The 25,344-nt window shown below is 38.8% G+C and overlaps 1 protein-coding gene across 5 annotated transcripts in view; it reads right to left on the bottom strand.

Moving 5' to 3' along the window:
- Positions 1-8,075: 8,075 nt before the first annotated feature.
- Positions 8,076-25,344, bottom strand: part of LINGO2 (leucine rich repeat and Ig domain containing 2) — a 489,656-nt gene continuing 472,387 nt past the window's right edge. For all 5 annotated transcript variants that reach the window (XM_030968283.1, XM_030968284.1, XM_030968285.1 and 2 more), the window contains one exon: positions 8,076-17,916. In XM_030968283.1, the coding sequence (XP_030824143.1) occupies positions 16,060-17,880 (1,821 nt within the window). In that variant the 5' untranslated portion in view covers positions 17,881-17,916 and the 3' untranslated portion in view covers positions 8,076-16,059. The remainder of the gene's footprint in view (positions 17,917-25,344) is intronic.

The following is a 25,344-nucleotide window of genomic DNA, read 5'->3' as shown; positions in this document are numbered from 1 at the left end:
CCCCTCTGTGCTAGTTATGCATTCATGGCACAACATGTACAGGCTTCAAAGGCATATGTGGTGAACATGTAATAAAAATTTTATTTAATTTACTAATGTTTGCCACAACCACCTCTAACTAATGCAAGAGAGAAAGTGGGAGTTCTGCATGCTATGTGCTCATTACTTAATAAGCACATTGTACAGTGCACAAACTATGAATATTAATGAATTTCTAAACACAAGAATCACATTCTTTTGGAACACAACATACAGACAACATAATGACAAGGAAAAAAATGCAAAACAAAATTGTGGAGAGGGATCAGTATGATGGGAAATGAGGCTGCCATCAGCAAAAGATCATTTTCACTCAGTAATGGGAGTGTACCAAAGTACCAGAAGGCAACAGAAAGTTATTGGCTTGGACAAATGATTGTTATAGAAATGGGTATTTGGGATTGAGGAAGGATAGTGGTGGGAGACTTGGCTGTGAAACAAGCAAACAAGTTGTATGTATTGCTTCTCTCAGAAATCATATTGAGAAATTGACTGGGGTACAGGCATGGTTGATTGCCTTGCTGTGTGTTAGAGCATTGTGAGAAGGGCTGAAGTTTCTTCTCTATATGTGTTTGCTAAGATGGTGCATGCAGAGTGCAATGTGATGGTCTTCTCATCAAAACTGAGTAGTTTCTTGTTAAAAAACAAACAAAACAAAACCAAACCAAACAAACAATCAAGCAAAAAAAAAACCCAAAAACATGTAGTGATCTTTCAAAAGGGGAGCTGATTTCCTGATTCTGGCTGCTGAAAGCCAAAGAAATGTAAAAATTAAATTAAGGCATGTTATTCCTGCATAAAAGCAAGGACTTCTTCATGTGGTATTAGGTCCTTTCTAGAATAGGGCTTCTATGTGACCTGTCATGAGGAAGCCAGCCACATATCTACAGAAGACAAATCTGTAAAGAGCTACTGCTAAGGACTGTGACTGCCTGTATTTGATCTAGAGTATACTTTTATCTAAAAATGTACAAACAAAATTAATATTTCCTCATAATTTTCCTGTAAAGTTCATTAAAAGGGAGGACACAGAAACAATGAAGCCTATCAAACACAGAAAGATGTATGAATTACAAGACAGAGCATTAACAAAAAAAACCCTTTTCCACCATTGTGTTTCAGTCCTGGATAGGAAAGACCTGGCTGATTTCTGAGACGTCCCCACAAGAATGCAAGCTGTCACTAAAAAGGTAATTAAGAAATCCAATATACTGCCTTCTTAGGCTGGATTTAAGCTGTAACAGAAAACTGTTGCAGTATTGCAATAGCACTCAGTACCATTCCTGATATTAAAAATGTATCCATAAAATCTTGATCTTCTAAAGAACAATCTTTTCTGGAAGAAAATGGTGCATAACCTCAAGCAGAGGTGCATGGTGAATATTTGTGGGTGACAAGGGCTTTAACTGTATTAGTTGTGTGCTGGATGCCAGGGCTGTGTTGTCACTCTTGTTTTTGGGAAATCCAATAATTCTGTTTATCTAACTGGCATAAAATCTCGCCAGCTTCAAAAATATTGTGATACACATAGACCAAAGAAATACACAGTTACTTGACAACCTCCAGCACTCTCATAACAGCAAGAGGATATATCTTTTACAATTCCTTGTTCTGGGGCACAGAACACTTGGCTTTGATTGTTCTCACTCTAGTTGACCTTTGTGTTCCAACTTGCTCTGGGCCTCTGTGCTGTAAAATTATTTCTTTCACAGGCCTGTTTGAGTACATCTTTGTCCTTTACCTTTATGGTACTCCAAAGTCACAATTTCTTTTCTTGGTGGAAAGGTATCATTTCTTAGCAGTGAATATCTACAGGTATTATTGAGATAGTATTTATCTCTGTAATGGAGGCAAAAATTTTACAAAAGGTTTTTACAAAGCACCAGCGTTAACTGGCTGGAAGATCTGAGATACAAAGAGTGAATTGTTATTTGGCTTCACAGACCTCTTCGAACTCCAGCTGAAACATCAGACTGAGAATATCAGGATGGCTGTGGAAAAGAACTGCCCAGCCATCATGCCGGAGGTCACCCACTGCAGCTCTGGGTCAGGTCCCTGCAGTCCCCTGCCCACTGGGAATGGTGTATGCTGTGGAGAGGACACCAGGGAGGCCATGGGGTGATGACAGCTTTTGGGTGTGGGCTTTTAGGTGCCTGGGAGCTCTTGCCTGCTGGCTCTGTGGCGGGCATTGTGCTGCGCTCTGAAGTCAGTTTGTGTTTGCGCTGAGAGTCTGATGGGTTAGGCAGGTTCTCACAGGGAGCAATCTGGCTTCCTATCGGCCACCATATCACCTTGCAATGCCTGCTGCCTGCACCAGGAAGGCCCATGCAAACTCAGGGAGCAGCTCTGGGGGTGGGCACAAAAAGCGGCCGTCCGTAGCCCCTGAAGCAGAAATCAGCACCAACCAAAGGCACACTTGACTGTCCAGGTGTTATACACACAATTAGCAGATTTCAGGCTGAACCAGGCTGGATACACTCTGCCAGTGCCTGGGCATGAGCGCTGAGTGTGGCTCAGTTCATCATTTCAGTCTATTGCAATGGGCCATGGCAGCAGCGCTCACTCTGCTGGGGCTTCCTGAAAGGCACTACTCCCCTAATTTTTTAGTCTTCTTCTCAGGCTTAATGTTTTGTGCTTGCCACCAAGGACTTGGCTGGGTTGTCCCAGTGCCCTGTTAGATGCCTCTGGTATTTTCTTCCTCTTGTTACTGTTAGATACCATTTGGTAGCTCACAAATACACATGTCCCAAGGCTTGAGTGTGCCTCAGGTGATCCTGTCTGCTATTCATGCCACTCTACAGCCCTCCCCATAGGCTGGTTGCCATTGGAACTGTTCCAGCTGTTGTCTGGAAGCCAAACATCAGCACGAAACCAGAGCCCAGAGGTGTAAACACCCTAACAGAACATGTGCTGAGGGCATGTCCATCTCCACAGCAAAGAAAAATTGTTTCCACCTGTGTGGGCCGATGTGTTTCTTCTTTGGCAATGATGAGCACAAAAGTAGAAATGGACAGCAGAAAAAGGGCTTGAAGTGTGGAAGGGATCATTTAAAAGATTATGGATCAGCAGCTCCTCAGCACCCAGACCCATCTGCCCACACTTGCCTGGGAAAAAGGCACTGGGACAAATTCATACATTTAATGGTCTTGGGACTCAATAGGAACATCACATGTGGAACTTACCAATCACACCCTGCTTGGAATGTGTGTGGAAAGGACAGTCTGAGAGATGATACTTCATGGCACATACTACCCTAGTTGGGGGAGACTAGATTGTATATGGAGAAAAGCAACTTTATTAGAATATTTAAGAGAAACCTTTTCTCTTTACAAGCAATATACTCACTAAACATTATATGCATATTTCCAAAAGTATAGAAGAGGACTGGAATGATAGCCTTAAACTTTTGTCCTAAAAAACACAAGTGAACCAGTAGTGGATTTTTATATTTATTTTTTCTCTTTTTTCTTTCATTTTTCAAGGAAAGTATTCTTTGTGTCTCAACAGATGAAATTCATAACTTTGTTTTGTGATTATATAATTTAAACACAGAAATTAATTACAACAATGCGCTTTCAAGCCTTTATTTCTTCATTTAAGTAATTGACAATTCAGAAGGACACAGACAATAGGCTTGTAGCAGAACAATGTTACAATTAAAATCGATTTCTATGAAAAACAATTACAATAGCTGTTGAAAATCCAGGAAGGGTTGATATTTTGAATATAACAGAATGCATTTTAAGAAAGTATTTGTACTGAAATGAGGTGGTTTATAGATCTCCTCTTTGAACGAGGAGAGAGGAGAATCCTTGTGTCTAAATACTGGAGGAAATGTATTTTATGATCCTCCTCTTTGAAGGGAGCATTTTATTACATTGAAAAATTAATTTTCTCATCAACGAGTTAACTTTTTACTCATGTTTCTGACTTTCATTCTTACAGTGTAAAACCCACCAGAGGCATTTTTTTTAATGCATACCTCGTTTTGTTTTCAGCATTTTAGATTTCTGCTTCAGTAATTTAATCCTTAAAGGACAGATTGATTTCTCACATGCCTTTCTGTATGCAGTTCTCTAAGTTGACAAGCAGATCCAGTAAATATTTCCTTCAGTTCTAAATGACTTGGGCACACACCTTCCAGTGTCCTGAAAGCTGATGGAGGTCTTGAAAAATAAAATGGAGGTACTGATTAATCTTCTTCCCAAGGAGTAGTTGTTACTTTTAATCATGCCAGAGAGGCCCATACCTCAGAAATAGTTCCCAGTGACTGCTGGATGCAAGGCTGTAACCATTAACTATCAAACGTACTTCACTGACATTCACAGCAAAATCTTCTGGCTTCAGTTCTAAAGCAGAAGCTGGGAATGGGGAAGTTCCAAGTGTTTGGCTCATGTATAAGCAAAACAATCTTGATTAAAAGATGAAGATGAGGTTGGCCACAACTCAATGTTGTGGTAAATTGCGTTGTGTCAGGACAAATTTCCAATGATAAACACTGGCAGCAGTAATTTGAAAAGTGTATCCTTCTTACTTTATGTATTAAAGAGCTGGGAAACATGTGGAAATACTAGTTTTCTTCCAAGAAACTTGGATTAGAGGGTGGAGAAATTGTGGGACTTAGTTTTGTTGGTCTTGTATAAGGACGAAACAGAAATATTTTTGTAGTCGTCTGGGTGCTTGGTGTGACACTTGACAATTGATGTGTGTTTTGCATTCATTTCAGCACTTCTCTTCTATAATCAAAGGCAAAGACACAAATTTTGTAGATGCTTTAGGAGATAAAAATGTTTTTCAAGCATTGCAAACCAACTAATTAAGTGAGGCATTAAGAGGTTCTTTCATCCAATATACCACTGAACTGCATAAAAGTCAGCATCTAGTTGGTGTGCATCTCTCATGAAAATTTTCTTTCATTCACTGCCACTGCTCTGCAAGACCCTTTAATTTAGAACTGTTGGAAAGGCTGACCACAGGGCAGACCACTGCTATCACCACCTTGCCAAAAGGACCGTTCATCTGGAGCACTTTGAGCAGCAGGGCTTGCATTTCTTAAAAAGTATTTTCTTTGTTTGGTACCAATCTCCATCAAAATTTTCATTCCTCACACAGGAATGGGTGAACTATAATTGCCTGGCTTTATAACCCTTAGGAAAATGGTAGAACCATCCTTTTGAAAGGTAAATATTATTGTATTCTCCAAAGAGTTAGAGGCCCAGGGTTTTGATTACAGCTAAGAAGTCCTGAGTTGCAGCCTTCTGTTTGTTTTATAAACTGAAAGCTGTGCCTTCTCCAAGCCAGGAAAGGATGATCTGATATCCTTTAACAAAATGTGACCGTCTGCCAAACCTGTAAAAGCCAACAAAAATTCAATAAGGCCCATTAAAATGCAAATGTTTCTGCAACTCAGAAGGCTGCATTGCCTCTAACCCCTTTGCATGGCATGCCTGTCCAATGTGAAAGCAAAATGTTTTTGCAGTGCATTAGTACTGGTGAACTGCACAGATGCAAAAAAAGTCAATAGATTCTTAAGGTGAGATGTTTGGCTTTAATGATAGCAATAATTTTGATAAGAATGTAAACTATTAATCTTTGTAAAAACAGCAAAGAGGTCTCTTAGCAAAAGTAATAGATTAAATTTGTTATCATTGTCTTCCTATAATAAAATAAGTGTGCTCTCCATCACTTGTGCTTTTGTGCAATATAAATAGGAAAGTTATTGGAAAATAGCTCAGAAAAATATAACTTCCACTTCGGGATTGATGAGGTAAATAAGATATTCCAGCTGGTGATTACAGCATTAACTAGCTGAATGAATCCCCTAGCTATTAATTAATAAACCAGATCCTGCAAACCAAAATCATTCCAGAATTACTTAGACAACGTGCTAAGTACCAATGTAACATAATTTTTTAGATACGTTTTGATTTTATTCATGTTTACTATCCAGTCCTACATTTTACTAACTTCTTACTGTATTTCATTTCCCATTGATTACTAAGGTTGAAACTTAACCTTCCAAGAAGAGAGGGAAAATGAGGAATTTCCTGTATCTAGGAAAGAAGGAATTTAAACTAAATTTCCCAGACTGCTACTGAGTCTGAGTAGACAGAAAGGCCAGTTCCTTTGCAATAACTCTGTGTTTCTTAATCCAGCACTTTCACACTTTATTTGTGCTTTCCCAGCATGAATTACCAGCCTCTCCTCCAGTTTCAGATAGTACCAGAGATGAACAAAGCCCTTTTCTTTTTAATAGCATGTCATCTACAGCTGTACGTGGGAAGGTTTTATGATGCAGAAAATTCACTGTGAACATTCCCTTATATGAGAATAACTCAGTCTCTGTGAATTGAGTTTACTTGGTAAGTAGTGGGATTTTCAATTTCCCATCAGCTTTTAAAAATACAAAAATATTAAACCCAGGCATTTCTTAAAATAAACTTTGGATGCCAAGATTTGTTTATTTAAAGATGTCTGTATTATCCAATATAGAGCTAATAACTCTGTGGCAAATCCTGTATAGTAGATGTGCAATAATATATTCTTAAAAATTTTTGAAAGTGACTGTGCTTTAGAAAATTTTGTATGCATTTAAAAATCTAAAGTGTGTTTGTCTGTTTGGAGTTATTAATAAATTTTATTTTTTTTCTTAATTTTAATGAATGTGTCAGTGATTGCCTGATGTGATGGTGTTTTTCTCTACCTGGTTATCATGGAGAAAACTAGTAGCTGCTTCTACTGTAAGAACTAGAAATTGCTCAGTAGATCTTGTGGTATAGGAGCAGGTTCTACCTCCTGATATAGAGTAATCTTAGGATGGAGGAAACTTTTGAAGATAAACCTCTGTTCTCTGTGCAGTGGTAGGGGAAATGGCTCTTTTTTCATGTCATACTGAAGGCAGTACTGCAGTACATTAGACTGCCAATCAGATTAAAAATATTATAAATTAAGTAGATTACTATAATAAAATCAATAGTAAAGTTTCTCTGACAATTCGCATTTGCATTTGACATTCTGCTCCAGAGGAGGGTACAGTGATGCAAATCAGTCAAAATCTTTTGGAGGTGTCAAATGCAAATGCGGGAGGATAAGACACATTTCAGGGGACATAGGAGAGCTCAGATTCAGCCCCTGTCTGTCTCTGCTCCTAGCAATCTATCAGGATTTCAAGCTGCTGCTTCTTTTCCTGAGGTAGCAACTGTTTTCCCTTCTAGAGAACAGGACCCTAGGTCAGAGTATAATGGGTATTCAGGTGATAAATCTTAATTCAGATTATCCCAGAAACCATAAAAAAAAAAAATTGCTGTTGGTAAAAGTATCTAACTATGGAAAAAAAGGAGTAGCAACAGTTTAGATTACAGCCTGTGTCCTTCTTCAAAGTTGATCTCTGATGAAGGCTTGGTAGATTGTGGCAAGTCTCAGTGGATTGAAATAAGTTTCAACCTCAGCAGAATCTACTTTCCACCACTTAATTTTTTTCTAATTACAGAGGTGTTTGAATACTGGTGATTTCCTCAGTAACCATGTTTCAAATGCAGATTTTCAGTGTTTGTTGCCTTCCAAGTGACACAGCTGGTGAAATCTATCTTTCTGCTGTTCTTTCCATGGTGCTGTTAAGTGCCATGCTTTTCTTCCTCCAGCATCTGTCTGATTGGCATCCCCATCAGTTACCTGAACACACTACATGAGTAAAAGTGAGGACACAGGCTGACTGATACTTTGAACGGATAATAAATCCCAGTACACATCTGAATGAGACCTAAGTTTTTCTCTGTGTTTGAGGGCTTCATGCAATGAAGGAGGAGAGAGTAGCTGAAAAATACCTGCCAGAGTCTTCATTTTCTCACTGTGTTCATTCAGATTCTCAGTTCAAGAGGAGCGGGCCTGAAAATTAGCTTGTGTGAAGACCTGGCATAAGGACGTCTGTAAGGAAACTGTATTTTTCTCATCTTAGTTTTCTACACTACACCTTGGGGAAAAAAGTGATCAGCTATACAGGGGAAACAATGTAAATTTTCTTCACTTTTGCAAGTAAATTTTGCCACTCCATGGAATTATTTATTTGGGTTTCATTGTGGATAAGTATGACACACATCATGACATAAACCCTAAAGTAACTTTTAAAATGACATTCAGGACAACTGTCTCGACAACAAAGCTCTTTTTTTTTTTGGTTTTTTTTGTTTTTATGTTTTTTTTTCCATTATATTTGCATATTTTGCTCAAACATGAAGCAAACTTACGGACAAACCTGAATTGTCATGTGCTTCATGGATCATGACAGCAAGGCTGTTTCATTTCCCATCCATACTCATGATCATATATATCAAAATAAATTACAGCACAATTTTTCATGTTAAACTTGTCACTTTTTAAAAACAATATACATTTAATACTTGAAATAAGAAAGGAACAAAACAAATATAACTATTTTTTTCACACACAAACATGTACATATGAACTACATGTGCTTGCAAACAGATTTCAGTGTGATGATATTTTAATATATCTGCACTATGGCATTCCCTCAACAAACAATGAGAGACTTGTTATCATGTGTACTTGCTCAAAAGCCAACTTCCTACTATATGGCTGTAAGCTCAACAGATCAGTGTTATAATTTACTTCCTACTTATACAGTGCCCAGTGTAATGAAGCCAAAGTGTTTGCTTTTAGTATCAAAATGACATAAATGAATTCTTTAAGAAGCAATAATATTTTGTTTTCTGAAAGACCAAAATTACTAATATGTGTACAAGTTGACCACCATCTTCAGAGATGCTTGTGCAGCTGCCTATGCACAATGCTATAAAGCCATTGTTCTTGGCTTTAAGTGTGAGCAGGTGATGTTTCTGACTTGCAAATGCCATGAGTAGAAATAGGCAGACTTCTTCAAGGTCAGAGATTTCCATTTTCCTTTTATCCATTTCTTCCCAGAATGTATATATTCATGTTCTGCAGCTGTGCTAGCAGTGTAAATATTAAAGCAATCCAGAATAAAAGGCACAAGATGCCACAAGATGAGAAATAATTAAAATATAAGTTCTGCTTATTGTCCACTACAGCCTGCTTAGTAGAAAGCAAAAAACATAGATTGATTTATCAAATTTCTAGTGTAACCAGGACCAACAGAATGGTGTCAAGAGGATTTCTCCTGATTTATATTGTCTAACTACAGTAGAAAATCTGTTTTCAGTCTCTTACTGCAGCAGTTCTACTTCATGACAATTTTGGTACAGTTGAATAAATACAGAAAATCAAATTATGAGGCAAAAGTCTGTCCTTTTGTATGTATCTATAACCTATTTTAATATGAAAACATCTTTCAATTTAAGCTGAAATAACATAGAGCATTTTATTGACTATGCCATCTCTTTCCTCATTCTGCTGATGCTATAAATACAGATTTTTTATTTCCAGCTGGTCTTATACCCAACCACCTGCTTCTAGTGAAAAAGGTAAAACAAAGCAGAGCAAAACAAAACAAAAATCCCCCAAACCCCAAAAATTCCTGTGGATGGCTTTTCACATGTAGTTATCTTAGTAGCAGGATTCTCACAAAATTTGATTTATTTAATTTGCAGGAGGAGGTTTACTCAAGCTTTTTCTTTCTTTTTTACTTTTATTTTTGGCTTGAAGAAGGTTTAGGATCCTGCTTTAAGATTTAGATTCCAAAAGCCATGTGAACATTCAATGAAACTTAACTTAATCCATAGATCTTCCTTTGGCATCACAGTCATTTGAAATCAAAAAGGGAATTGAGCAGAGCTAGGAGACAGACAAAAGGAGCATGTGTCTCTGAACTAACTGTGATTCTTCTAAGCTACCAAGGAAAATTGAGATTTTAATTCTTATTACAGATAATAAGAACAGGGCATCCAAATTGCTTGGCTAACTTGAAAAATCTCATTCATTTCTTGAAACATTCTCCAGCAATCAGGTCCTTTGACTTTTCTAAAGATGTTAACTCCTTCAGACACAACTGAGTTTTAAATTACTGGATGAGAGCTTTTAGTTCTTCTTTCCTGGTTCTTTCTAGCACAAAGAGCAGTCAATCATACAGGATACTGAAAGAAGATCAGAAAGCATGTATCCAATTTTTTCTCACATGTGGTTTTATGGGAAAACCATGGATCATCTGCAGCAGATCGAGATTTCTAAGACACTATTGCTGTGCTGCTCATCACAGACAGTTCAGTGAGGAGGGACAACTTGACTGTGTGTTATTTTCCCTGCTACCCTACGGCAAGCCACATGGTCAGCAGAGGACGGGAATGGACAAACAGTCATCATGATAGCCCCAGGCAGACTAGGACCATTCAATGGTAAAAGCTTATTAGCAAACTGATCAGAAGGGGCTTCCTCTTCCTCACTTCTTGCTGGATGTTTCACAGCTTTAAGTGGAGGTGGAACAGACTGTAGCTTATTATGCAAATGTTGCCTCCTGTGAAGAAAAATGAGTAGGGATTGTGCATTTTATTGGTGGCTAATGGACTGTATTGTCACAGGATGCAGTAGTGAATAAGGCAAAATAACTGCACGATCATAGTTTCTTGTCTATCCTTGCTGGAAGCTGCTGTTGTCCTTGGGTAGCCAGAAATTGCTTGCTCACCTGGATTTCCAGCCAATGCTTTGTCTTTTCATGGGTTAATATCTGGCATTCACACATCCTGAGAGTCTTTCTGGGAAAGTCTAATGTCAAAAACAGATATCCAGGCATGGTGTATAAAAGTCTGTTTCACCTCTTAGATGTGATTCAGTTGCAACATGGCCTACATACCTCAGTAAACTCCTTGCCAGGTTTTTCTTCTATTACAAAGTTTAGATATGACTTTCTATTAAATATTAATGCTGACTTCTTATGGTGTCTCATCTGTCTAAATTACAATTTGTTGTGCTGAGGATGTAATGTATAATATTTCTTAATTTTCTTCATGGTGTTATAATTGTTGTTGTCATAGGTGATGCAAAATCAAGATTAAGCAAATAAGGAAAAAAAAGATTCAAGTAAATAAAGGAAACCTTGAATGGCAGTATGATAATGAAGCCAGCTGAAATGAAGTTTAGTTTAAAAATGTCCAGTGACATCAGCAGTTCTCTAGGGGCCTTGGTGTCTCCTGTTCAGTTGTATCAGGAGCTATTGCCTGTGCTGGCACTTAGAAGCATGTGTGAATGTATGATGAGGTGAGTACAGAGGGTAAAAGCAGCTTCCCAGTCTGAATCTAACATTATGTTTTAACGGACAAAGCCTTTCTGCAAAGCAAGTTGCAAAGTTAAGAAGAAAGAAGAAGGGACAAAAAACAGAGAACCAGCTCAAAACTTAAAAATAAGGCTGAGGTGGGGTGCTGCTTGCAACTGATTTTTTGCAAATCATAGCAAAAAACTCCTTTCTGTATACATTGCTTTAATGTTCTGTTTAACTCAAGGAAAGTTTAACTGGCTTGGAAAAGGGCTAGATTAAAAACTGTTTGAAGTTCTTAAGGCCCAAAGAGAGGTGAATGCTGCCACAACCTGTTGGTTTCTGGTCACTGGTTGTGTTCCCAGTCTCAGGATTGGGCCCAATCTGGTTTAATATCTTTATCAATGATCTGGAGTGCTCCCTCAGTTAAGTTTTCAGGTGACACCAAGTTAGATGTGAGTGCTGATCTGCTGGAGGGCAGGACAGTTCTGCAGAGGCATCTGGATGGGCTGGATTAATAGTTCAAGGCCAATGAAATGACGTTCAAAATGGCCAAGCACTGGATCCTGCCCTTGGGTTACAACAACCTCATGCAGCGCTACAGGCTGAGGATGGAGTGGCTGGACGGTGGCCCAGCAGAAGACCAGGGAGTGCTGGCTGACAGCAGCTGACCATGAGCCAGTGTGTGCCCAGGTGGCCAAGAAGGCCAGTGGTGTCCTGGTCTGTATCAGTGATAGTGTGGCCAGCAGGAGCAGGACAATGATTGTCCCCCTGTACTTGGCACTGGCGAGGTCACCTCAAGTCCTGTGTCCAGTTCTGTGCCACTCACTACAAGAAGGACATCGAGGTGCCGGAATGTGTCCAGAGAAGGTCAACAGAGCTAGGGGAGAGTCAGAGCTAGGAGAGACTTACAGTGTAAGTCCTATGAGGAGTAGCTGAGGAAACTGAAGGTGTTCAGTCTGGAGAAAAGGAGGCTCAGGGGAAACTTATCACTCCCTACAACTCCCTTGGAGGAGGTTGTAGCCAGGTGAGGGTCGGCCTCTTCTCCCAGGCAACCAGTGACAGGAGGAGAAGACATAGCCCCAAGCTGCACCAGAAGAGATTCAAGTTGGATATCAGGAAGAATTTCTTCACTAAAAGGGTGTTTAAGCATCGAAATGGACTGCCCAGGGAGGTGGTAGAGACACTATCCATGGGGTTGTTCATGAAATGACTGGGTGCGACATGTAGTGTTATGGTCTAGTTGTCAGGGTGGTGATCAGTCAAAGGTCGGACTTGATGATCTTGAAGGTCTTTTCCAACCTAAATGATCCTGTGATTCACTGTGATTCTGTAAACAATTGTACATTCATCTGTTCTTATCTTCATACTGATCTGTGTAAGTGGACTTCAAAACATATTTGAGAGAGGCTGGGCATTGCTCCCACAGGAGTTATTGACAAGGATAATTTGGTACCTGTTTTCTCAAGTTCCTTTGCTGGTTTGGACATTTTCAGTTTTCTCCTTTTCTGCAGAACTATTGCTGCTCCTCAGAGTTTTGTTGCACTGGCTACCCGGTAAATTCAGGCTAGTGTCAGCATGGCGACCAGCCAGTATGCAAGTCAGAGGTAGGTTAAAATCTTTGATTCCTCTTTCAGGTATGCACTACCAACCTGTTTCTGAATATGTGATAGGGGAGCCATGTGGGTCAGATGCCTTCTCACAGCCCAGTCCTTTTTCTCCCCTGCAGTAAAATAAATTGTGGTGCACTTCCTTGATCTCTAGCAGAGAATTGACTCCTTCAAGAGGCAGGGTAAGCATTCAGCCATTGTTCTTAAAATAATTGCCAAAAAGGTGCTTGTCTGGGTCTGACTTTGACACTGTATTCCTTATTCACCCAAAAGAGCCTCAGTTAGTATGTGTCCCACAAATACATAAGAAGGAGACTATGTGGAGCAAGAGAAAATCGTCTCTGGGTCTTGCTGTCCTCACTTCTGTTAAGAGGTGCCATATGCCTTGTTAAGTCCATGCTGAAATAAGTAGGCTGCAAAAAGTAGAACATTGCTAGAGGCAGGGAACAAACACTGATTCTGAAAAACTGAATACTGACTGAACTCAAGGCAACACACAGAATGCTGACAGCTCTGCAAGGTGGTGCTCAGCAACAGCAAGCGGTGATTTCCATCACCAGCACACATTCACATAGATAACTAAGCACATTTCTGCTCACAAATCCTTGCAGTGCACTAACGGCAATCACTTCTTAGAGTCATTCCGAGGGAATAGGGGAATACAGCAACTCATAATTAATCCTAAAACTACATGTTTTCTAGGGTGGTGTTTTTGGAGATTATTTTTTTATTGTGTAATTTAATATGAAGAAATCAGCTGAAAATGTCTAGAACTTAGGTGAATTTTTGCTTCTAACACTGATTTTAACATTTAACATGAAATGACTGCAGGGGCAATAGATAACTAGTTGAAGAAAATGACAATTACAAGGGAAAGGCACATGCAAATGTCTTCAAGGGACAGTTCAGAAACATTTTGTTTTATCCCCATTTGTTTCTTTAACTGCCCGCATTAAGGTACAGTAGAGTTTTGGACTTCAGTGCAGTGGTTATTACGTCAACAAAAATAATTTCCTTGGTGTTAGAATTTAGTCAGGGGTTGTTCCATTATATTGATGTTCTACAAATGTCATAGAACAAAGAGTATTCTTATCCAGCATGTCCATAAATCTCCAACTATCTAGTTCAGAGCATAAAACAAAAGGAAGCAAGAAAACCCAACTCTAAACTTAAAGCCAAGTTAAGTGAAAAAAATTCTATGAACCCTTGCAACCTCCTCAGTTTGACAATCTAAAATGAAACAACGATGCAACCAATGATCAACCACTAAAAAAAGAGATTCTCAAAACTGCCTAGCTTGGGTCCTTCAGCTAAGTCATGGGTACTTCTGGGGAGCGCAGCTGGATTTTACAACTTTCGGCACATTTCCCTTGATAGAAGTGGGAGACTTTTTATCCTGCTTTTAAAGTCTCTGCAAAGAATGTGGATACTAATTTTAGAAGCACTTGCATCCTATCATATGCCAGCCTGACTTTGGTTTCAAAATGCCGAAATCTAGTACTAAGATTGAACACAGGCTCTTAAATCACATTAATCTGAAGGTTCTGTCTTATAATATTTCATATTTGTCTTGGCTAAACATAGATATACTAATTGTCATCTTTTCTCCAGATTATGCCAATCATTTAAAAATGGTATTTGCTATCAACCATGTATGACAAACCTATGGCTCATAACTGGTGGAAAACTTGAGAGGTGGCTGAACAACTTTGCATCTTGCAATTGCTGAGGATTTAAAAATAAAATCATGGTATTTATGATAAAGAATAAAATTTCACTTCTCTGTCTTTTGAAGATTTCTTTGGAAACATAAAACAAACAAAAGGTTACTTGTACTGAACTAATGTTCCACTTCTGTCTTCTTTACATTTAAAAAGATTCCTAAAATCTGGAAAAACTTGCCCCTCTTGCTCTAAGATACTGCCCCTGAAAGAAACATAACCACATTGTTATTAAAATGGCATCAAGAATAGCTAAGGAATCAGTTCTTGGAAATTAGCTTTGTGTTATCTACAAATATACAAGATGAGAATGACAGTGGCTAGAGGTTCATTATATCTGGCAGTATGTCAGCCTTTTTGAGGCTATCATGTTTTAAACACTATTTTAGTATTATAAATCCCCATATTATGCATGAACAACTGTAGTTTACTTGGCATTGGAGAAGAGTTCATTCCTAGTAGCAGTGTTTATATGTTTCAATTCACTTGTAAAAAGAGTAAGATGACCATATTTCCCAAGGAGTCTGCAGAATGTATTATGCTCTTTATTTGGCCCAGTACACATTAACATTTTAACAGTAGCTTTGAAATTAATATCAGGGCTAACAAAACTGATTCTCTCTCTTCAAGGTAGAACTCAACTCCTCCATGCCAGCATTGACTAGTGGGTTGCCTTCCCTGTGTGAGAGCCAGGGCTGTATTACAGTAAACTGGTCCAGTGTGATATCACAGATATAAAAAATATTCCATTCTGTATCAAAACTAGGCACATGCCTTATATTTATATGAAGAGTAGATCAACAGAGTTGAGCGGTTTTGCTCTCAACTATTCAGCTCTGGCCTTCTACATGAGGAGAAAAATATCTTTATATTATTTCTAATTAGTAACTACAAGGATCTAATTTGGGTTTTTATGGTAGTTAAAAGATGGGTGACATCACACTTGGGTCAGTATTGGTGGATATCTAAAATTACAACCTCTCATTTGTATTGCTTCAAAATGTACACAGTATAGATGTAGATTTAAAAAAAAAGCTACCAATTTTTTTTTTTTTTGTGTTGAACCAACTAGAAGGGAGGATGCAAAGTTTTACCAAATGAGATATATGGATACAAATTTCATTGTAGAGTGTGGTTTAGACAAATGTGTCTTTTTCTTTAAGTATGTAAATCCTACACTGTAGGTTTTTTTCTTTTCCTTTTGTAGCAGTAGAAAATGTTGAACAATTGTCCATGAGCATGAGCCAGTGGTTCATTGCTGATATCCCCAGAATGCCAATATTTGCAATGCAAACAGTTAGTACAATTTCCCAGTTCTATGAAAGGCCCTGACACATCTGCCTCAAGGTCTGGAGGCTCTGTTGTATAACCACAAATAGTCTTTCCATTTTCATATAACCTTTTGATACACTGACAGCTGCATTAAGCTGCTTCTGCCTAGCAATTCCACATGCCAGGCTGTTTTAATTGGTTTTAATGCCACAGAAAAAGCACTGCTAGCAGAATACCATCAAATCATTTTCATATTGAACCTTCGTGGTCCAGAAACCTCCCCTTCAACCACAGCACCATTGTTTTTGCGAGGGACATATTCAAGGTCAATGCTGGTTTTGTGTTTGCCTTTCCCTCGGCTCCACACAAAAAGAAGAAGGAAACAAAATAAAACCACTCCAAGGAATGTGAAACAGCCCATAGCTGTGGACACCAATATTGTCTTAAGGTCCAGAGAGTAGCTGTTTGCATTAGTTCCGTTAGAACTTGTGTCGTTGGAGTCCGTCATATACATAGGGGTCCTGTTGGCATAAAGGAAACGGTCTGAAGTAAACCCCTTTACTGTCAGGGAGGCCGAGTAGGTGTCATTCCCAGCTGCGTTACTTGCAATACAGACATAGATCCCAGTGTCCTGGTCTTGGGCAAATCGGATCTCCAGAGTGCCATCTCCCAGCACAGTGGCTCTACCATTTGATTTAGTTGTGATCAGCCTCCTGCGTGGAGTAACCCAGGAGATGGTAGGCTGTGGGTCCCCATCAGCATTGCACATCAGCTGCACGGTCTGTCCTTCCTCCACTACCAGGTACTGCAACTTCTTGTCTTGTATCTTGGGCTTCTTACAGGTGAAATAAAAGGAGAGAGCTGTGCTGTGGAAGTCTCTGAATGACCTCTCTCTGACACTGTCTGGGCCAGCACACATTGGTGGCTCGCCACCAAACTGCAAGGTGGGCTGCCGCTGCAAAATCCAAAGAAGACGACAGTCACAGGCCAGAGGGTTGTTGTTAATGCAGAGGACCTCCAGGCTTTTGGAGGAATGGAATACATTCTCTTCTAGGGTTTCTAACAGGTTTTGGGACACGTTAAGCACACGTAAGAATCTGAGCCCTTGGAAAGCATGTGGTTCAATGGTTCGCAGCTGTGCCCCCACCATGTGGAGCTCCTGCAGGCGCACTAAATCCGACAGCATGCCTGCCTCGATGGTGCTGATGGGGTTGTAAGAGAGGTTGAGATGTGTCAGGTAAACCAGATGTTTAAAAGCAGAGTAAGGTACTGCAGACAGGTTGGTGTTTGTGATGGATAGAGAAGTCAGGTTGAGACCGTACAGACTGTTGGCAGGCAGCATGTCCAGGAGGGGCCAGGCCTCTATCTGCAGGTCCTTCAGGCGAAACAGTCTTTTAAAGGCGTACGCTGGCAAAGCATTAATGTTGAGCTGTTTCAAATGCAGGCTGATGAGGTTGTGGAGGTGAGAAAGAGCTTCTGTTGGTACGGCTGTGAGGTTGCATCTCTCCAGGGTGAGCTGCTCCAGGCTAAGCAGCCCACTGAAGGCCCTGTGTGATATATACACCAAATCATTGTCCCCAACCTCCAGGGATTTTAGGTTATGTAGATCTTGAAACATGTAGTCCAGCAAAATGACAATCTTGTTTTCACTTATATCAAGCTTTGTTAAGTTTGACAACCCAGTGAACACCCCAAGGGGAACCAGCTTCAGACGGTTTCCTTTCAGCCTCAAGGAGCGCAAGTTGAAGAGATTGTTAAAAGCTCCAGGCTCAACATTGGAGACAATATTGTCGCTGAGGTCAATCTCCTCCAGCAACGGGTATGATGTGAATTCCTCAGGGTTAACGCTTTTCAGTCGGTTCTTGCTGAGGTCCAAGATTTTGGTCTCAATGGGGATGCCTTCTGGGATGGACATCAGACGTCTTCGGTGACAGCTGACAGACTTGTTCTGTGCTGAGCATTCACAGCGGGCTGGGCAGCCCGCAGTGGGGCTTGTGAAGACAAGCAGCACAGCCAGACCCAGGAACAGCTGCCAGCATGATAGAGCTGTGTGACGCATGACTCCACTGATCTGGGCTAACCCTCCGTCACGGGCCTGTGGGGTGAGGATGGGAAAGGGGAGAAGTTAAGTCTGCAGAAAAAGAACAGTACCACTGCAAAGTAAATGCATGTGTTTTCATATTGAGCAAATCAATAAAACCTATTGTGAGTGGCATGACCTACATAAAGCAGATTTTGCTTCCATATCATAGTGCTAGTCGCAGGATTTGTGTATCCAGCATTTACCTCCAGATGCTGATGAACACAAAACAGCTTTTCCTAGTACAAACAGTAGAAGACCTTTCAGTCTTTTCTCAATCTCAGTAGGTTTCCTCAAGACAGTTCTGTAATTAACCCAGAGATAAATACCATACACTATGCAAAAAGGACTAATAGCATCTGCGATAAGTTTACAGCATTGGATTTCTGTGAGGTGATATGATACTAAGCTTTTGCCTCCCATTAGTGTTTTAAGTCAAACGTTAATGATGTATTATAATCAAGGAAAGGAGGTCCTTGACAATGAAAAGATTCCTCTTATCATTTATTGCATATATTACAGCTATAAAGAGATGAAGCTTGTTCATGCATACACATACACAATGGCTCAGATGAGGAAGGAACAACTGGTGCATCTCTGATTAGAATTTATAATAGGTCAAGTTGATTCTTTGCTTTTTACTGCACAAAGATATTTTGTGTGACTGTTTAGAACCCAAGATCCAAGAAGGGTTTGCAGAATACATCTTTGTGCTTCCAAGACATATAAACTAGTTTTAGGAAGACAAAAAGAAGGTAAGATGAGCTGTCTGTATTTAAGCAGCGCAGTGTCCAAAGAAGCACCAAGCTACCCTTGTCCAAGCAATGCACTTTTCAGGTTTAGTCACCAAAGGCAGGAGACTTTTTCTAAGTCTACTTAGAAGCTACTAAATGAAGACAAATAATAACCCGTTTCAAAAGAAGAAGAAGAAAAGGATATAAGTGTTCATCAAAGGAAGGTGTGTTTGAGATGTTCAGAGTAAAGCAAACTGCAAGCAAGGACCATGGAAGTGCTTTCACTCCTATGGTACAGCCAATTTGATGAGGCTAAGGTATAGTGCTGGGATACAGGCTTCATAATACTAATAAGCCTTATAATGGGCCTCAGGCTTTTGATGCCTTTTCTGCATTGTTTAATTTGGGCTTAATTTTAATTGTAGTTGTAAAATATTTAAATAACTCCCACCAGTAACTACTTCTTGGATCTGCACAGATGACTATGGCCCATCTGCTCCAAGGTACAACGACAAAATTACCCAATAGCCAAGAATCCACAACTTATCTGCCTCTTTGGGCTTTGAGGATCATCTGGCTACTGTATAAGAAATTTTTAAATTGCATTTGAGTCAATTTTTTTTTGTCTATGTGCTGTCACATAGATTGTAACATAAAAGAAATCCTACCATATATAGAGGATACATACATTTAAACAAATATGGTATAACTAAATTGATGAGGTAATCAGACAGCTATTTGAGCAAATAAGCTCTTTGAAGCACATCAAAATAGTCCTGTGTAAATCACAGACCGATGAAAAAGAAAGTCCCACCAGTAACTCTGCTACAGCAACACTGCACTCCGCTGGTACACAACTTGGAACGTGATAACTCACCAAATCATCCTTCCTGATGGAGGAGAGTTGCACTCTCAGACTGTGGAAGATCAGAACAGTGGAGATTCAAGATGCAAGAAAAAGAGCAGATATTTGGATCTATTGATCTTATTGTATTTCAAAAATTTCTAAACAGGAACTCTGAGGTTTGGATTATACACATTTGCACTGTTGTAACTTGACTTAGAAATAAACAGCTGTTTTGCTCTGACTGTTAAAAACTAAACTGAGTCAAAAAGCATTTATCTTGGAACTTTGTATAAATTGTGTTTTTTGACTGACCAGACATGAATGATGCACATATTACTCCTCTCACAACTCTGTGGAAGAATTTCACTCTTGACTGATATGGCTTTGTATTTCCATTTTTACACTTCTATGCAGAGACCATTAATGTGAGGCACACTGCATGCTGGTTTTGACATATAGACTGGAGACTGGATGAAAATTACTCTGTATTATATTACCGATAAAAGCACATTTCCACTTTGTTCTAGAAGGACAGCCTACTGAGATTCAGTTTCCCCCTTAAATTGTAGTCTTGCAAGTAACTATTGCTAGTTATCTCCAGCTGTGACAAAGGTTTTCAGAGATAAACTTCACTTCATTAGGCACTAACTTAAAACTGGAAACCAATAGGGATTCTGAGTTAGGTGCTTTCAATGAATTTAGATCAGAGAGGCTTCTGGGTGCTCTGATGATTACTTTCAGAGCTCAGTCTGTGAGGTTAGTGCTGTCATAGTGATACTTCTACCACACAGGGATTTCATTTCCTACCGTGTCCATCTAATAATGTATGAAGCACAAAGTAAACAGGTTCAGTGGAAGATGAGCATCCTGGAGTGTTTGGTTTAGATAGTGAAAATATGAAACACTTTTTGCAGCTGTCCAATCCACCTGGTGGCTAAAACTTCTGAGGAGTACAAAGTAGAAGGTAGACAGTATAAAAGATGATAAAAGACTTTTTTGACTGTGGCTGGAATATAGAAAAAGCAATTCAAAAATTAACAGCAGTGTTCTGCAAAGGTATGTGGAAAGATAATGAGATAGATACATATTTATCTGTCAGGGCGGATGCATGTGTGTGTATGCACTTGAAAGGAAGCAAGATTCAGGACTGAGATATAATCTGGAGTGGATACATTTCAATAAGGACAAATAAGAAATTATATTAAATATCAAGTCAGAAAAACAAAGATTAGGTGGATCAATAAGTACAGGTTAGAAGAAAGTATAAATTAAATTTACTATTAGTACAATTTACATTGAGCCAGATGATTCTTTCTGCTAACCAAATCTGTGACTATATCCTTCACTTTGAACTGCTTTACTGAAAAATGACTTCATCTTCATTATGCAAAAAATGTAACCTTATCTCCAGCTAGGGTTAAAAGGTCTAGCAAGTAAAACATGTGGGACAAGGTAAATTCTGGGAGAAGCCTAGGGTGAATTTGATGATCTATTGCATATGGCCCCCATTTGAATTAAGTGAATATAAAGTTGTATTTTCAGGACATGTCCAGTAACACCACTAGCTAGGCCGACCTTGTGCCTCCAGTCTATGAACATTTTGAAAGGATACAGTTTCATCTGTAAAGTACCTTCCATGTCAGTGTGATCACAATTATTTATTAGTATACATCCATTAATCAAAAATGCTACTTTAAAAGAAAGAAATTATGCCATTAAAAGATATTCTTCAATGCAAGATGATCTCTTGAAGTGAAAAATTATTTTCTGCACGTCTTTAGACTTGTGGGATGTTAATTATTTGGAACTTCACTGGCACAGGGCTGAATTGTTAGTGTCAGCATTCAACATGATGACTTTCTTTCCTGCTTAAACCACCAGCACTACATACTTTATCTTTGCCAGTGTAGGTATTCCCTCTAAACATCTGCAGCATTGTTGTTTTTTGCTTCCCTCTCTTCCTTGTGATACATACAAGATGGTAAGGTGTATACATGCAAGTACGTACGCGCACACGCACACACACACACACACACACACACACACACACACACACACACACACATATACACAGATAAATATAAGCTAGAAGTATAGTCTTACTGATCTATGATTGTACCGTGCCTTGCACTGCACAGTAGTCCTCTAAAATTATAGCTTGTTTGATGAAAATTCAAAAAACATAAATGATTATGAACTAAGAGTTTTTCTGTGTTTGAATGTGAATGACAAAGTATAAAATTGTTTTCCGGACTTTCTGGGGTATTTGTCATGCTTTGATAGACTCTGGGAAATGAAATATATGAAGGAGTTTTTTATTAAAAAAATAAAAATAAACTAATTATCTTCTTTTTTGTCTTTCTCTGGCTCTGTTCTTTAAGTCCAAAGTCAAGAGTCAAGTTACTGTTGGCTGATACTCTATTTTAAAAGAGGACCCTATTCAAAGTTCAGCTATGCAATTATGAAAGCTCATTAAAGTTATTAGTTAATAGTTCTGTGTGATCTCACCCAAACCAGCCACTACTACTTTGAAATGCAGATCAGTTTTTACAAAGTTCTGAAGCTTTGAATCTTCTCAAAAGTGCTTTACAAGAACGTACAGTGCCCTGTAGCTTTTAAATTGAAAAGCTATAATTAAAAAAAAAAAAAACAACAATCCAATGATGTCCTAGAATGCAGTGCAATTCGAAATATCATATATAGGAATGTAACAAATCATGCATGTGTTACATATTTTTTCACTTCTCCCTCTCCCTCAGACTCATTTTGCAGCCTTTAGAACTGAAAGCGAGACTGCACTTGACCATGGTCCTTTCCATGTCCCATCTGATGCTGTGTCTCATCTGCATTGTATGGGACATAGCTTTAGCCAGAAAAGGTGAGTCACAAAATCTCTTTCTGTCATTAGCTGCATTATCATCACTAGATGCTCTGATTTGGTAGTTTTGATCGCACCTTTCCCACCCCTTTTCTCAGCCTTTCAGACAATAAAACACCTCAGTGGATCATATCAGAGATGACAATTTTGCCTGACGGTCACTCAGTAATTTACATTCTAAAAGCCTCTTTATAAAAACATACTGTATTCAATAAATGTTCTACGAGTAAATGATGCATGACAAAACAGACTTGTACTGATTATTCACTTAAATGCTACCAGGTAATCCTGAGAACCCAGTGAGCTACCTGTTTGAAAAGTGTTTGCTGGGTTGACCCTGACTGGACACTGGTTGCCCACTGATACTGTTCTACCACCCCCGTCCTGAACAGGACAGGGCAGAAAAAAGTATAAAAAACGGTTCACACATTGAAATAAAGCAGGGGAAGAACACTCACCAGTAACCATCTCAAGCATAACAGACTTAGCCAAAGGAAATTAGTTTCGTTTATTGCCAATTAAACCAGAGTAAGATAATGAGAAAAACCCTCAAATTGTAAAACACTTGCCCCAGCCTTTCCCTTTTTCCTGGGCTCGACTTTACTTCATCTTTTCTCCCTTTCCTGTATGGCTGTGCAGGGTTTTGGGAAATGGGAGCTGCAGTCATTTCATCACATTTCCTCTGTCACTCCTTATACTCTTCCCCTGATCCAGCATGAGGTCATTTTCATGGGAGACAGTCCCCAATGAATTTCTCCAGCGTGGGTTCCCCTCTTGCACAGTATGCAGTCCTTCGAGATGGATATTTTTTGAGACTGTGTTTAGGGATAGTAAATTGTTCTGCCTATATAAAATTGTTTCTTCTATGAATGCTGAATTTTAGCATTGCTGTATTTTAAAGCAGGGAGCAGATACTGAGGAGTATAAATGTTTCTGTCTTTGCATGGCTGTCATCATCTTTCACACTTCAGCAAGCAGTCAGCCAAAGCCATTGTTCAAATCTTTGCCATAATACACCTTCGCTCGTGTGCTGAGCAGACAGATACTGAATATATGCAGCTAAAACTACTGAACTTCTGTGGTGGAAAATTTTGCCCAGCTCAGTGTGGTTTGGGAAATTTGCTATTCACAGCTTTATCTCTCAAGTACCTGTTGCATTTATGTTGGAAGAGCAGCTGGCCTGGCTTTCTTGAGCTCTCCTTTGGTGCTGCACCAGACCAGGTAAGGGCAGGAAGGGTAACTCACCTTTGCTGGTGGACTGTACCCAAGGTGCCAGTGGTGGGAAGTGTGGCCCAGGAGATGAAGGGAAGATGAAAAACAAACTGAGATGGTTTTAGGGACAGCCAAAAGACACATGAAAATATGGGACATTTAGAAATGTTCTTACTGTGGGACACAATGCGACTAGAATGAATGAAATCCTGACTGTGTCACTTTCTGACCCGACTGTGCAATTTACATTGCCACTCCCATCATACGGTCTTTCAATGTAAGAGCTAGTTTGTAAAAGCAAAGGCTTTGCCTCATCATGTCTCATGCCTGAAATTTGTCTAAGCTTGGTGTATTGTTCCTAGATTCTATCATAGACTAAGTCAAGACTGCCTATATACTCTAAAAAGGATGTTTTTTTCTTTAGAGTATCTCAGAAATGGTTTGAATGACTCTAGGTTTCTCCTTTCCTTGTGTCTTTGATCAAGCCCTTGTGCTTATGCAGAGATTTGGTTCTCCCTTTATTGATATCTTAAACATTTCAGCATTTAAATAACTGTAAAACATTAAGTAGCTATCTGGATTCCAATAATAAATAGATTTAAGAATCCTTGAATAACAGCAGCAGTAACAACAACCACTAGTCTGACAATTCATTGAATTCGAAGCAAAGATTTGATTCAATTTTTCTGAAGTACTAGGATCGTTCTCATCTACTAAGTCATCAGCAAAAAGTTTATGGGTTACCATCAACTCAGAAATTACAGTCAAGTAGCATTTATTTTTAGAAAAAAATACTGAGATTCAGGTAATTAAAAAAGTCATAATACAGAACTAGGAAACAAAAGCAAAAAAGGCAACTGGAGCAACATTCTTTATTAGCTTACCCAGTAGAATTATTTTAAGATTGCTTAAAATATTTGTATCATATGTTTTAAAACTAAACAGGTGTGTATAGTTTTCACCCCAAATACTTATATTTTTTGTCTGAATCAAAGTGAAAGAAGCATGGGTTCCAAAACCCAGAAGGTAAGAAAATCATGGTGACAAATTCATGTAATTATACAAATTATCTGTACAAGTCTTTGAAGTCCACATTCTCCAAATTAAGCAAAGAAATGAAGCCATCACTACACCCTCTGTATTTAAACCAATATTTTTAAGATTAATTTAAAAATTTCTTTCAGTTTTCACAGAGAAAGTGAGCCTCAGGAAGAAATCTGAAGGAAAAATAATAATAAATTTTAAGGATTGTCTTGCAGGAGACATTTCATGCATAAGTAACAGGAAAAGAAAGTGGAAACGTTTGCAAGAGTTATAAACACTTCCAACTGACATTTCAACTGACCTTGCTGCTAAGTTGGAAGGGAAGAGATTTATGAAAAGCTGATAGGAACAATTATGTGAAGGGATATAAAAGATGCTTGGATGTAAAATAAAATTCAGACTTTTTTGGTGCAAGTTAATGATATAAATCAATCATTCAGGGAGGATAGCACTACTTTCATACCCACAAAATTACCTACCTTATAAAAATTGAAAATATTTGCATAGAAACACATTCTGATAAAGAATTCTTAGTTGAATAAATTAAAGAATTAACATCAGTGAATAACAGATCTCTTCTACCATCTATTCCTTCTGAATGCAGAAGAAGATTTTTGAAAGGTAGAGTTAAACAAAATTTCTTTTGCAAAGTTCACTTAGTTGTATTAAATTGTATTCCTATTTTAGTAGTAAAAAGTGACGTCACTAAGAGATAATTGTTCAGTGGC

The sequence above is a fragment of the Camarhynchus parvulus genome, chromosome Z (genome assembly GCF_901933205.1).
Source record: "Camarhynchus parvulus chromosome Z, STF_HiC, whole genome shotgun sequence".
NCBI classification, from domain to species: Eukaryota; Metazoa; Chordata; class Aves; order Passeriformes; family Thraupidae; genus Camarhynchus; species Camarhynchus parvulus.
The sequence above is the reverse complement of the archived record's forward strand: the minus strand, read 5'-3'. Positions and strand labels throughout refer to the sequence as shown.